This window comes from Tupaia chinensis, unplaced genomic scaffold (assembly GCF_000334495.1).
Source record: "Tupaia chinensis unplaced genomic scaffold, TupChi_1.0 Scaffold000099_1, whole genome shotgun sequence".
Lineage (NCBI taxonomy): Eukaryota > Metazoa > Chordata > Mammalia > Scandentia > Tupaiidae > Tupaia > Tupaia belangeri.
The window spans coordinates 7,105,095-7,120,769 of NW_006159563.1; the positions used below are offsets into that span (position 1 = coordinate 7,105,095).

Below are 15,675 nucleotides of genomic sequence, written 5' to 3' on the forward strand. Positions count from 1 at the left end.
TTTCTTTTTTAGTTTTTAATCTATAGGGTATATTTGCCTTACCAGAGACAGAAAGCAAGGGGGGTGGTGAGAAATCACTCTCCCTCCCCCCAAGGAAGACGGTCATTCTGCAATCTCTTCTCCATTCTCCTCTCAGGATTTTGGGCATGCATGCACGTGCACTGACATATTTTTAAGCCTCCAGGTCTGGGACTGAACTGCACAGTGGCCACGTGGGGTCCAGCCTCCTTAACCACTGTGCCACCTAGTTGGTTTAATAATCTTATATTAAGTTAAGGAAGTTAAAATTTTACTCTATTCCTGTTTGTTCAGTGTTTTTGTCATAAATGTCTGTTGGATTTTTGTCAAATGATTTTTTCTGTGTCATTTGATAAGATTGTTACTGTTCTTTTTTTTGACTTGTTGATACTGTGGATTATATAGATTGATTTTCAAATCTTGAAAATCAGTGTTTTCCTTATATACCTGGAATAAATTTTACTTGATTGTCGTATATAATACTTTTTATACATTGCTAGATTCAGCCTGGTAACAATTTGTTGTTGATTTTTGCATCTAAGGCTTTGAGAGATGAAAGACTGTGAAAGATATTTATGTGCAGTTTTCTTTCTCTTTCTCTCTCTCTTTTTTTATTTTGTACTATCTCATTTTGGCTTGAGTTTAATACTGGTCTCAAAATGCCTTGAGAAGTATTGCCTCCTCTGTTTTTTGAGGGATATGCGTAAAATTGGTATTAATTTTCTTTAAAGGCTTGGTAGAATGGTCTAGTAAGCCATCTGAGCCTGGAGAGGTTTTTTTCAGGAGCTTATAAATTACCACTTCGGTTTCCTCCTTTTAAGTGTTTCAGGTTCTGTAGTGATAACCTCTGTTTTGGTACTACTTTAAGTGACTTGTGCCTTCTCACTTCATCTTTGCTTGTCTTGCTATAGGTTTATCTTTTCTTTTTAACCCCCCCAAAAAAATCCAACTTTTTGTTTGAATTTTCTCTGCAGTTGTCCTGTTTTTAATTTTACTGACTTTTGCTTTACTATTATTTCTTTCCTTTTGCTTGTTTTCGGTTTATTTTGCTCTTCTTTTTTAGGTTCCTGAATAACTTAATATGATTAAGACCTTTTCCCTTTCCTAATGTAAGCATTTTAGTGCTGTAACTTTCTTCTAAGCACTACTTTAACCAAAACCCACAAAATCTGACTTATTATATTTTCATTTTTATTTATCTGTGTATTCTGTGTTTCTTTTGAGACCATTTTGGCCCATGGTTATTTAAAGATGTATTGTTAATTTCTTTCCTTCTTTTTTTTTTATTGTCAGAGGGTGTATGCACTTGCCAGAGAAAGAGAGTTTTTTTTTTTATTGTCAGAAGGTGTATGCACTTGCCAGAGAAAGAGAGCACATGTCCCAACAGAGCGTGGTCATGCCACAGTCATTTTTTCTTTATTTCTTCATCCCATCAGAACTTTAAGCATGTACACATACATACTTGGCATGTGTTCCAAGCTGTGAGGACTTGGATTTGAACTGCAGTCAGCCATGTGGTATCCTACTGTACAGTGGTTAATCACTGTACTTTGAGGCTGGCCTGGTTGTCATATTCTAAGTGAAGATTTTTCCTCTGTCTTTCTGTTACCGATTTCTAGTTCTCCTTTGTTAGAGAAAGTAATATGTATGATTTCAGTTCTTTTAAATTTGTTGGAGGTTTTATGTGTTTTTGTTGTTGTTTTCAAGTTTACTTTTTTTTTTTTTTTTTTTAATTTCATGAGCGAGAGGGAGAGAGACATTATCCTCAACAGGGTCTTGTCTCCATGATCCACCTGCAGTCTTCAGACAGCGCAAGATTGAAGGGACATGTGTATTTGGAATACTCAGTATGGTCTCCAGACTTGAACCGAAAACTTTCCAATGTGCGATTTCTCATAGAACATCACATTTTACTGATGCACCACTGTCTGGCCCCTATTGTTTTTATTTTGTGACCCAGGATATGGTCTACTTCAATAAATATTTAATGGACATTTAAAAAGTATATTCTCCTTTCTGAGGTAGCGTTCTATGAATGTCAATTATAGCTTGTTGGTAGATATCATTTCATTCTTTTATATCTTTGCTGATTTTTGTCTAGTATTTCTATCAATTACTGAGAATAAGAAATGATGGCCCCAACTATATATGTACATTTGTCTGTTTCTCTTTTCAACTCTCTCAGTTTTTGTTGAATGTATTTTTAAGCTATGTTGTTTAGTGCATATGTTTTCTTGATTATTAATCATTTTATGATAATGTAAAATCCCTCTTCATGATAATTTCTCTTGCTTTGAAATCTAGTTTATGTGATATTAATATAGCCACTCCTGCCTTTTTAAAATTATCCTTTGCATGATAAATCTTTTTCCATTCTTTTATTTTCAGTTTGTTTCATTATGTTGGAAGTGAGTTTCTTGTAAACAGCATATATTGGGTCATTGGAAAAGTTATGTGTTTTCTGTGCAAAAACGCATCATGACTTTTCCAACAACTCAATAATTGGGTCTAATCTGTGAATCTCTATCTTTTAACTGTCATGTTTATACCATTTACATTTAAAGCTGTTACTGATAGGCTCCAGGTTAAGGGCCCAAAATATTTTTGACTCATGGGATTCTTTTTACTATCTTAACCATTCAACAGTAACTACAAAACATAAATGGTTTTTCTGACATGTAAACACAGTAACATTATACCACTATGTAAAAGAAAAGACTTCACCATTGTTCCAGGTAATTTCTGAGAGCTCAATCTGGCAAACTATTAATAATACAGTTATCATTGGTTCCAAAAGTAGCCAACATCTAAAATTATACTATTTGTAGATTAGAGGTTTAAGTATAACCAGCTTCTGGTGAATGCCCTGGACCATTAGAGATGGTAGAAAACCTTATCCCAGTTGAGCAATAGCCAAAGAACTTGACACTGGCCAGATTATTTTATAAAATTCCTTCCTAAAAGAAAGGCCAATTGGGATGTTTCCTTTCCAGTGTATATGTTTAACTGAAGGAAATTTCTCAGATTTTAGGTTCAGTGATCTATTCACTGTTAAAACCTGAGCCTTGCTAAGCCTCTTCAGACTTGCATTTTACTTGAATAACTACCAACAAAAACACAACTTGTCTTTAAAAACAGGGTTTTTAGTAGGACTGTATCCTGTTATGTTCGCTAAATATCTTAAGTCTATACCAGGGTCTTGATTTAACCTCAATCTTAACATAGTCAGTATTTGAGTAAACTGACAGTTTGAATTCAATTTTTTTTAAGGTTTTTGCCATAGAATGTGTGCACTCACTGCAGAGAGAGAGAAGAGACAGAGAGGGAAGGTGAGAAATCACCCACCAGGGGGATGACCACGCTGCGGTCCCTTCATCTTCTTTCTCTTTCTGGGATTTTGGGCATGCATGCACACATGCCTGGTGTGATTTTCAAGCTATTGGGTCCAGGACTCAAACTGTGTTCAGCCATGTAGGAGTCCAGTGCCTTAACCATCATGCCACTTGGTGGTCCCCAGTTCCAGTGTTTTAAACAGAGGCATCATTCATTTGAATGTCTACCTCCCAAGGGAAACACTTTGAAGGATAACTCATTTAGTTAAGTCTGCGTATTTTGGGAGATGACCTTTGCAGTATAATTACACCTCATATTTTACTGTCTTTTAATTGCCAGAGAGCGTGAGAGGGAAAGCGAGAAAATCACCCACCGGGGGAATGGCCGTGCTGCAATCCTTTCTCCTTCTAGGATCTTGGGCATGTACATACATACACCCGGTGTAATTTTCAAGCCACCAGGTCTGGGACTTGAACCATAGTTGGCATGTGGGAATCCAGCAGTATAACTGCTATGCCATCTGCTGGTCCCAGTCCAGCTCTTTTTTTATCTTGTATTCTCTGTACCTAACATTTTGCAGACATATAATAAACATATTGAGTTAATTGAAGTGGCATATGGGAAAGATTCATTCTAACCCTGCTTAAGTCAGAGTCCCATTCTGATATACTGATTGAGAATTCTTGCTCTGTATTAATAGGTAGAATAATAATAAATAGAAATTAGAATAACATTGTATAAAGCTCATTTCAGTGACAATACTAAAATGTTCAAAAAATATTTCACAGGGTTAATCTCATGGCCTGATGGTTAAGGGAGCCAGATACCACATAGCTGACTACACATTTCAAATCCCAGCCCAGGAAGCTAGGGAAAAATGCCAGACACATGTGTGCATGCCCAGAATTTATTTTGACTTATCATAGGCTTGACCTAATTTCTCGTATTCGTTTCATATTGTTTATTTCCTGTAAGCTATTTTGAAAGAAATTCCACAGGAGAGAAAATAAGAATCGCCCAATGTGAGATGTTTCTGTCTTTTTCACATGTAGTTAAACCAACTAGATACACAAGAATAATTTAGTAGCAGTGATTAACTGTCTCAGTATAGTGTGATTAGCTCTGAAGGAAAGTCATAATCTTATGTTTAGAATTTTCAGTCTGTTCTTTATTAGTAAAAGAGTTATAAGTTCAGCAATAGATTTCCACCTGAGAAAACAGATGTGGATAGAGAGCATTCTTTATAATTCTGATTTTTGCTTACAATGTGAGCTGTGACAAAACTGTTGGGGACAGAAAGAAGGTATTTGGACTGTTAAAGTTCCTATCAAAATACGGTGTTCGGGATTAGCAGATAACGTAATGGTTATGTTGTTGGACTCCCATGTAGTCCACCATGGTTCAAGTCCCAGACCCGGCAACTTAAACTCATGCCAGGTGCATGTGCATGAGTGCCCAAGACCCCAAGAGGAGAAGGGAGGAGAAGGGATTGTGGTATGGCCATTCCCCCTTGGGGGGTAATTTCTCGCTTTCTGTCTGTCTCTGTCTTTCTGGAGAGCACACATGCCCTATAGCAAAAACCTCTCTTAAAAAAAAAAAATAACAGTGTTTTTGGGACCAACAGGTGGCATGGTGGTTAAGGCGCTGGACTCCCACATGGCCAACTGCCGTTTGAGTTCTGGACCTGGTGGCTTGCTTTCTCACTTTCCCTTTCTCTCTTTCTCTGTCTTTCTGGTCAAATTAAAATATTAATAATAAATTAATAAAATAAATAATTTTTAAAATACAATGTTCTTAATGTTCAATAGACTATCTATTTTATTTTATATAAGGTAGATAGTAAAATTTCTGATTTTTGACCTGTTTATCTGAAGGCATTTGACCAAACATTATCTTTGGAAATAAACATTTAAATGATCTGTGTCTCTTTCTGTGAGTAATTTAAGGAAGCAAAGCTTCCCCCTACCTTAAGAAAAAGGTCTCTTTTTTTAAAGAATTATTTACTTTATTTATTTATTATTTTTCTACATGAGTTTGCCAGAGAAGAACAGAGAGAGAGAGAAAGAGAGAAGAAGAGTGAGAAAGCAAGCTGCCAGGTCTGGAACTTGAACCGCTATTGACCATGTGGGAATTCCAGCACCCTAACCACCACACCACCTGCTGGCCCCAAGAAAAAGTCTTATTTGAGGTTTAGCATCTAAAACTAACTTATTTGCTCTCTTGTTAATTGGATTTCCCAGTCATGGATTGATTTTTTTTCTTCTTCTTCTTCTTCTTTTTTGACTTGGTGTGTTACAGGCTAGCTTTGAGTAGTGGGCTTTACATACAGAAATACTCTCTAGAATAAATATTCCTGTGTTTAATTCTGTAGTGTCTGCCTTTAGGAGGAATCGGCAAGTTCAGATTCAGAGGGGTGCCACACTGGTAATTTGGCTCAAACTGCATGGGGAGAATAATCTCTCTCCTAAAATGAAACACAAGGATAAGTAATAACTTTTTATGCATGATAAGCATCAAAAATATGAACCTGCTGGTCTTTGCTTTTCATTTTTCTTTACCTCTGTCTTTCATTGAGAACCTCCTGCAGTGTGCACACGATGTGATCAATAACTCAATAACTTTTTTCATGCAGTAATTATCTCCATGTGATATTATCTGAACACTGTTTTTCTTTATTACTCAAAAGATGCAGGAGATATTTATATAACCAGCTGATCCCATTTTGGATAAAGGTGCTTTGTGACAGCAGGAGAAATAGTTTATTTTAAATAACCTTTTAAAATAAATGCTCTGTGAAAAGCTTTTCCAGTTAATTTTCACTTAGCATGAGAAGGTGATTACCAAAAATGTTTAGTTCAAAACTTGTACTTTGTAGCTTTTACAGTATGATTGTCTAACTTCTAATAAACATAATTTAAAATATTGAACCATTTAACTTTTTTTTTTCTGATTCCTCTAAACCATTAGATATTTACCAAGGTGTGAGCTTAACACAATAAGTTCTGCCATCTCTGCACATCTCACAGAGATTCTCGTTATAGGCAGAGATCCTCCAAGAGTCCCGGATGATGATCCCAGATTGCCAGCGCAGATTGGAAGCTGCATATACGGATCTTCAGCAGATATTAGTAAGTAAGACGTTTCTATCTTATGTTTAAATTTCTTTTTTCAGTCTATTATGTGGAAAGCCAAAATTTTTAATATTTACCACAGAGAACTAGTTAGTAGCATTTTTAATTCACTTGTCTAGTATTCTAGTTTATTTTTAAATGATTAGTGGAGTTTAAATTGTTTTGAATTATACCTCCAGTAAAAGTACTGTTTCTAGCATGTTTATTTATTTGTATTAGTTAATTAAATATATTTGCATTATGATCGTAGGTATTCATAATACCAGTATTGTCCAACATATCTTGAATTATTTTGTTTTTATACATAAAGGTCTTTTTTGACATATTAAGGATGAGTCAACTGTTTGAAAGTTTGAAAGATTGCATCTTTCAAATGAACTTGAGCTCGTATTAAAAGAATCTGGAATCCTTATAGATTCAAACCTAAATCAATTTGAGAGAAGGAAAAAAACATTCACATAAACAATATCTCATATTAAATTGGAGCTGTCTAACACTGCTGTCGAACTTGCTGGTATAAATGCCGTGTGATATGTTAGCCAAACCATTTTATAAATGACTCTAAGAATAATTGAAAGTTATATTTCTTTCTTAATAAGTGATAAAAACAATAATTTATATACCTACTATTATTGCTGTTTGATAACCTTATGACTTCTTACATTTCCTTTGCTAATCTTATTTTATGTTTATTTCTTGAGTTACTGTTCATTATTATATACATAAGCTATTTCCCAATTCATAGTTGTTTCCCTAAGTAACACAAATAATGTGAGGCTTTTCAGTATGATCATTTTTATTCTTTGAAAGAAAGTAAAATTTGTATCCCCCCAAATTAGGACTAAAGCTTTAGGAAAAAAAGAGAGATGTTCGCTCTCTATAGTAATGTTGACGTACAGTTCCATGTGTATCTATAAAAACCTTTTGAGGGGAGGATAAGTCTAATCAGCTAAAAAAGAAGCTCACTATGGTTTTGAAATAGATTCTTGATAAAGCAAAAAATAATTACTGTGTTAAGAGAGGAAACACCATTTGTAGTTCCTGATCATTTAAATGCTTTCTTTTGTGGAGACTAGTAGCTAAGACAGTAATAGAAATTGCTTGAGAAAAATTATGTCTTTAGGTGATATATTTACGAGGATGTATTTCATGATTTCCCTATCCTCAAAGAGGTTTAATTTACTAACAGAGAACAAAGACATACTTAAAGTGTAATTAATGTAGAGGTTTAAGAAAGTCTTACCTATTGTATGAATTAAGCAGATTCTCGATTTTTTTTGCTTTCAGTTTTACACTAAATACATACATAATTCTCTTTTCTCTGTAAGCATATCTTTCTTTTATTGGCCTGACGTGACTTACTGACCATAGCTTTATTTTTAAATCAAACAAAATTTCTTATGTATAATAATTTGGATGGAATTATTTTATTCATCTCTTATCGTTACAGTATATTTATAAAAGTTTCCTGTATGTCAATATCATGGAACTCAGTCTTTAAATATAGAATAATGAAAGATGTTTGTATTTTGTTTCATTTAGTTTAGGGTACATGATATTCAGTAGCAATTCACTATTCTAATTTAAAGTTTGTATTTAACTGGTGTGACACTGTAGCTCCAAATTATTGTGAGTTGGAAGATTATTTCACCCTGAATGTTGTCATATGTACACATTGGTAAATCTTCCTTTTTGACCTTTAGTCCTAATCTCTTTTGTACAATGATGTCATGTTAACAAGTGAGAATATTTAAATTTTCCTAATGTTTTTGTTTAATTACTTAAAGTCAGTAACTTTAGATGACACGTTATTCACTTTTTACATGAAAATATATTATGCGAGACTATGCAGTAAAATAAAAAAAAGCCTGTTTATTTCCTTCCCTATAAAGAAGGAACTGAACTATGGAAAACCTGGAGTTCCCTTGGATATTTAAAGTAGGCCTGGGATCCTTTTTCTCTTAATTTTTAGGCTATTTACATTAGTGGTTTGTAATAGTTGAGTAAATAACAGAGTACTTAATTATGAGAAGGTTAAACCTAATTTGCATTTCATTTCAGGAAAATGAAAAAGATTTGGAAGAAGCTGAAGAATATAAAGAAGCACGTTTAGTACTGGACTCAGTGAAGTTAGAAGCCTGAAACTTTTCTGTACAGGGGATTTTTTGCATTAAATCCTGGGGTCCATTCTACAATTCATTATTTTGACCACAGCTGTGTGTTCAAGTAGTATGAGAATGTGATTCTTTTTATGCCATTCATATATCTTCCTTTGCATATTTAACATGTCAAATAAATGAGTTCGTCTAATAAAATTGTTTATTTCATACTTTATGAACTTTTAAATTAACTTTTTATCATTAAATCACAGACGTTTTTGACAGAGAATCTGTGCTTTAGAAGTATGGGTTGGTTTTAAAATAGGATACCATTTTTCTAGGTAAAAATCCAAATTGTAAAGCAGTTCTGTTCTGAATAGGGTACAACTCCCTGATAAGAACAACTCTAGATGAATAAAACCTCACAGGTTTATTCCTTCACAGTGAAATGCTTAACATTTCCATTACTATAAACTAGTGAGAAACATTTCAGTCATTTCCAGAAAGGCAGATTTACACAAAAACACCAACCACTTTTATCTTCAAATAAGATTCTTTGGAGAATTGTTGTTGTTGTTTTGTGTTTTGTTTTTTGTCTTTTTTTTTTTTTAAATGTCTTTGCCACTGTGCACGTGCACTTGCTGGAGAGAGATAGAGAGGAACAGAGAAAGGAATTTGAGAAATCACCCCCCTGGGGGGATGACCATGCTGCAGTTGGGATTTTGGGCATGCACATACACCTGGTATGATTTTCAAGCCACTAGGTCTAGGAGTTGAACTACTGTTGGTCATGTAGGAATCCAGTGCCTCAAGCACCACGCCACCTGCTAGCCCCAGAGAATTGTATTTTAAAGGAATATTGTCTCTGTCAACAATGTGCTGGAAAATATTTAAAGCCTCTTCAGAATAGGAGAATTATTCCTGCTATGACATCAGTAAACACAGAGCTAGGAAAATGCAGGCCAACTCAAGCATATACAGGCTATAGCCAAACTTTGATTCTCTCTCTCTCTCTCTCTCTCTTTTTTTTTTTTTTAGTTTTGCCATAGGTGCATGCATTCTCTGAGGTTCTGGGGGTCAAGGGAGTGAGAAATCACCTCCCAGGGTGAATGGTCACTCTGCAATCCCTTCTTCATTCTTTTAGAATTTAGGGCAGGCACACCTAATGGCCTGGCATGTTTTTCAAGCCACCAGGTCCAGGACTCAAACCACACAGTTGGCCATGTGACCTAGATACTCTTTGATTGAAAGAGTATCATTTTGTCACAAAGTATTTTTCCAATGTAGTAGTAAACCCATTACCTAATTGTTGGCATTTATTTTAATCTTTTTTTTTTTTTTTTTTTTGGAGAGGTTTTTGCTATAGGGTGCATGCACTTGCCAGAAAGACAGAGAGAGACAGAGACAGAAAACGAAAATCACCCCCCATGGGGGATGGCCATGCCGTGATCCCGTCTCTATTCTCTTGGGATCCTAGGCACTCATGCACATGCGTCCAGCGTGAGTTTAAGCCACCAGGTCCAAGACTTGAACCACGGTCAACTACATGGGAGTCCAGCAACATAGCCATATGCCAACTGCTGGTCCCCAGCATTTACTTTAAATATATAACAACTCATTTAGTTTTCTTCTATTTCTAGAAAATGCGGGTGAGCTTTATGTCACCAGCCTAACATGACATTGATTCAGTGAACTAAAACAGTATTAAAAGCATTTAAACTGGAAAAATCAACATGTGGTAGCTCATTCTAGCAAAATGGACTGCAGTGCTGGAAGCTGCAGGGCTGACTTGGGGTTCAGACACCCAGGCTGGCTTGCAAAAAGCCCACTGGGTGCATGTACAGGTCATGGCATGATGAGATCCTGTAGGAGCACCTTGTAGAAGGTGTTTATCTCCACTCACTCCCTCTCCCTCTCCCTACACTCTGTCCTACATGGACACAACTTCTCTGTCATGAATAAGATGTACTTAACTGGGAAAAAAAAAAAGGAAATGAATTTGCTGCTATAAAATAGTTAATAGTGGTAGTGTGGTTGGTCTGATTTTGAAAGTTGCAAATGACTAGTAGAAGCCATAAAGTACATTTATTGAATCTGTCAAAAATTCCAGAGAAGAAAAAAATAATATTCTTTACAAATCTTATTTCTAAAGCCTCCTGTTACCATAAAGCACTATACCACTTATAAAAGCCAAAAATAACTTCATCAGAGACTCGCATCAGAAACATTTCTAAATTGGAATGTCTTCTCAAAACATTACATGCCATTTTAAAAGTATTTGAAGTAGGCCAGCCAGTAGGCATGGTGGTTAAGGTGGCTGGATCCCATATGGCCAGATGCATGATTTGAGTCCCCAACCCACCTGTATACCCAGAATCCTGAGATGAGAGTGGAGATAGACTAAGGAGTGGTCCCCAGGGTGGGGGGTGCTTTCTCTTCCTCTCTTTCTAGCAAGCACATACTCCCTATAGGAAAACTAAAAAGAAAAAAAAAAATGATATTTGAGTTGGGGAGAGGAAGAGTTGAAAAATAAAAACTGTAATTACGGTGTAAGAATCGATATTGAGGTTCGCTATTAGAGATTTGAGTACCAAGAGGATTAACTTTCTATTTTGTGGTTGGTATCAAACACAGGAACAATAGGTTGGCTTTGAGGAGATGGAAGGGAGGGAGATGTATGTAGTTTTCCAAGTAGGATTTCATTTAAAGAAAGCATTTTACTATTTTTAATGTATAACATTTCAACCCTCTGCCTATTAATATACATATTCAGAGCAAATGGTTTCTTGACCAATAAAAGCTTGAAAAGATCAGAACTTTTAAGAAAGGTATTCAGCCTTCCAGAGAAAAATACTGAAGAGAGGGTTTTGCAGCTGAGACCAAAATCTTGGTTGCTGAAAAATTATTTTCTTGCCAAAAAACGATTAGTAGCAAAAAGTAAAAGCAAGGTAGATTAAAAATTCATTTTTAGAAGGAGACCAGTAGGTGGTGTGGTGGTTAAGGTGCTAGACTCCCACATGGCTGACCAGCGTTCATGTCCTAGATCTGGCAGCTTGAAAATCATGTGGCTGTATGTGCATGCATACCCAAAATTCTAAGAAGACAGTTTAGGTGAAGGGATTGTGGCATGGCTGTTCCCCTGGGGGGTAATTTCTTTTTTTTCTTTCTCATTGTCTCTCCAGTGAGCACACATGCCCTATGGAGGAAAAGAACATTTTTTGAGAATTTTTTTCTCAACTGTAGATTTTATTTATAATGTTATCTCCCTCCCTCTAGATACTAATGAGCAAGCAGCACAGGAAGCTTAACATTCTCCAAAGGCTTTATCTCTAGGAAATTTCAACACATGCTACTTAGGTTTGTATGACAACCATCAAGAGGTACATTAAATGAAAACAGTTGTAATTGACTTAGCATTAACTTTTTAAGTTTTTATTTTAAACTTTATATATGTATAGCAATCGGTAGAAATTGTCAAAGTAATTTTATCTTTTTCTTCCTGCCCCAACACCTGATTCCCAACCAACCAAAGTAGCTGCCAAATAAACATTTGTAGATTGAGTGAAAAGCAAGGTCTCTAACCTCTGCAGTGAGAACAAAGGATTCCATCACACCACACAGTTAGTACACTGATTGCTTTCAAATGTTTTGGCCATGAAAGACAAAAAACATGGTGTCCAATGTTACCCAACACAGATACATTTACAAACACATGAAACAATATGCTTACTAGGTGTGATTTCCCCGCGGTTTCTATTCTGTTACTTTTCCCTTTTTTTAATTTCCCCAAGTACAGATGCACTGGCTGAGAGAAAAAAGTGAGAAAGCATCCCTGGGGGGTGGGGGAGAGATGCTCACTTCTCAATCCCGTCTCTGTTCCTCCCTCTTTTGGGGCATACACACAGGTACCTGGCATGTTTTTATGAATGATTGTTAGCATCTCAAGAACTAGGCTCTGTCCTTTGTCCTGTTTCATACCATGTAGGTAAGTCATGTGAACAGTTCCTCGGGAAGGAATGGAACTTGTATGGAGGGGGAAAAGCACTCTCTAATATAAGCACGTGTTTATTTTATGAATGGAGGAGGATGGTTGAAACGATATAATGTTTATTTAACTTTGCTCAACATTCTGGCCAGCAACATGTAAAGTCTAATATTTAAAAATTGCCTTTATGCCTGTACCTATGCACTGAATCACTTCCAAATTGAGAAGTCAAACCCGTTTAATCTAAATCACTTTGCAAACTTCATTACATTACTTGGCTTTTAAAAAATCCTATCAAATTTAATAAGGACATATCCTACAACTGGTTATTGCTGAAATCTTATTATTTGGTCATTTAGATAAACCAGGACCAGATTCATCCTTCCTTGATGGCGATTTAGGACCTTTAACTGTCAGTGTAAACTTGACATATATGCGAGAGCAGGAGCTGTAAAGCATTTGCTATTAAAGGGTTAACCCGGCCATTTAGTCCTTGAAGCTCCTGAGTGCTTTTGCTGAAAAGAAATTGAAGGGTTGGAAGTGATGCACCATGAAACAAGTTATAAGTATCAGTGTACTTGAAATTTCAAGAGTGCTTCATAAAAATCTACATTGCACTCCTCTAGGTATTTGTTCATGTAGTAGACTTGCACAAAAAAGTATGATTAATGTTACAGTAGATGTGCAACTTTCTGACAGTTTGTGTTTTCCATTGGCTTCTGCATAGTTGACAGGTGCTTTTGAAGTCTTGGAAGACCTTTTTTTTTTTTTTTGAGAGAGAGATTTTTGCTATAGGGCGCGTGCACTCACCAGAAAGAGAGAGAGAGAGAGACAGAAAGCGAGAAATCACCCCCCCAGGGGGGATGGCCACGCCACAATCCCTTCTCCTCCGTTCTCCTCTCGGGATCTTGGGCATGCACACACATGCACCCAGCGTGAGTTTAAGTCATTGGGTCCGGGACTCGAACCATGGTCAACTACATGGGAGTCCAGCGACATAGCCATTACATCAACTGCTGGTTTTGGAAGAATATATCTTTAACATGTCATAAGAGGTTTAAGTTTTTGAGTTTTTGGTTTTTGGAGAGGTTTTTGTTTGTTTGTTTGTTTGTTTGTTTTGCTATAGGGCATGTGCGCTTGCCAGACAGAGAGACAGAGACAGCGAGAAATCACCCCCCCAGGGGGGATGGCCACGCCACAATCCCTTCTCCTCCGTTCTCCTCTCGGGATCTTGGGCATGCACGCATACGCACCCAGCATGAGTTTTAAGCCACGGGGTCCGGGACGCAAACCGCGGTTGACTACGTTGGGAGTCCAGCGACATAGCCATTACGCTAACTGCTGGTCCCGAGGTGTTTTTTTTTTTTTTTTTAAGAGATTTTTGCTATGGGACACATTTGTTTGCCTTGTGTGCCGAGAGTTCGTCTCAGGTTTGGGCATGCACGTACACACACCTGGTGTGAGTTTTAAGCCACTAGGTTCAGGACTCAAACCATGGTTGACTATGTGAGATTCCAGATTCATAACCCTTACACCATCCACTGGTCCCAATTAAGCTTTTTAGTGCATAAAGAGCTCTTTTAAATTAGAAGGGAAAAAAATAATCCCCAGTATAAATAGTAGACAAAGGATAGAAACACATAGTTCACAGACGAAATGCAAATCATTTTTTAAAAAGTATCATTCCAGAAGTAATCAAATTCAAATTTCAAAAACAGGCAACACTTTTAAAGATAGTAAGTACCTAATGGCCAGATGTGATGAAGTAGAAGCCCATGAGATAAGAGAATGAAATAAGAAATAAAGACCTGAAAAGAAATCATTTTCATTATATATAGATGATAAGTAATGTATCAGGAAAATGTAAGAGTCAACCTAAATAATCTGAAACAATGAGGAAATGAAAGTAGGTACTTAAAAATATATGTAGAACTTCAGTGGGTGGAATTATGTCACCAAAAAGATATATTGAAGTCCTCACCATTAGTAACTCAGAATGGACCCTCGTTTGGAGTACAGGCTCCTTCCCAGAATAATCAATTCAAATGAATTCATGCTAGAGAAGGGTAGGCCCTTAACGCTCTGTGACTGATGGCCTAGTACGACAACATGAGGATACAGGAAGACGGCCACATGGCAACACACACCATAGAGATGCTCCTGCCAGCTAAGGGACACCAGTAAGACCAGAAGCTAAGGGAAAGGCATGGGACAGAGTGCCCCCCTGAACTCCTCGCTGGAGCATGGCTCTGCTGACGCTGTATTGTACTAAGCCCCCAGTTTGTGGTACAAACTTCATTACAACAGTGCTAGAAAACAAATACATGGAACCCAAAAGCTTTTCAATATGCTAGCAATATACAAATGTAAGAGAAAAAAGGATTCCCACCAAGAGTCTGAAAAGAATTTTTTTTAATGATTCGTGCTATATACTGAGAGAATATTGTCAAAATGTCGTCTCACCTTATGCCAATCTGTAAATTCAATGCTAAAAGGTATAGGAGGGTTTAAGAACAGAGATTTGAGGATATGATTCTAAAATCAAGGTAAAGTTTTAAAACCTAACAATAGGTGGGAGAAAATATAAAAACGGGAGCCCATGAAGGGTGAGAACTTTTTTTTTTTGTAAGAACTGTTTTTTAATTTTTATTTATTATTTTTCAATTTGATCAGAGAGAGAGAGGGAAAATGAGAAAGTAAGCCACCAGGTCCAGGACTTGACCTGTGGTTGACCATGTCAGAGTCCAGCGCCTCAACCTCCACTCTACCTGCCAGCCCAAGACCTTCTGATCACCCAAAACACCACACAGACATAGGCTAGAAAAAGAGCTTTGCGATACATGTAGCAAAAGATTGATACCCAGAATATATATGTAAATCACTAGAAACCAGTAGAAAATAGCTTAATAGAAAAACAGGCAGGGCCAGTCTCAGCGTATAGGGAGCTGAGTCATGGCCTACCGCGTTTTGAATCCCGGTCCTGACAGCTTTTAAAAACGCTCCAGATGCCTGAGCATGCATGCCCCAAATCCTGACGCAGTGGAGAAATGGAAGAAAGAGGCTTGCACCACAAACACTAGGGGAAGCTCTCTCGCTCTTACTCTCTCTG

At 36.7% G+C, this 15,675-nt stretch overlaps 1 protein-coding gene across 1 annotated transcript in view; it reads left to right on the top strand.

Moving 5' to 3' along the window:
• Window positions 1-8,816, top strand: part of TBCA (tubulin folding cofactor A) — a 22,754-nt gene extending 13,938 nt beyond the window's left edge. Inside the window, exons 4-5 of the mRNA XM_006143531.2 lie at window positions 6,393-6,479; window positions 8,544-8,816. Coding sequence (XP_006143593.1) covers window positions 6,393-6,479; window positions 8,544-8,624 — 168 coding nt within the window. The 3' untranslated portion in view covers window positions 8,625-8,816. The remainder of the gene's footprint in view (window positions 1-6,392; window positions 6,480-8,543) is intronic.
• Window positions 8,817-15,675: the final 6,859 nt, after the last annotated feature.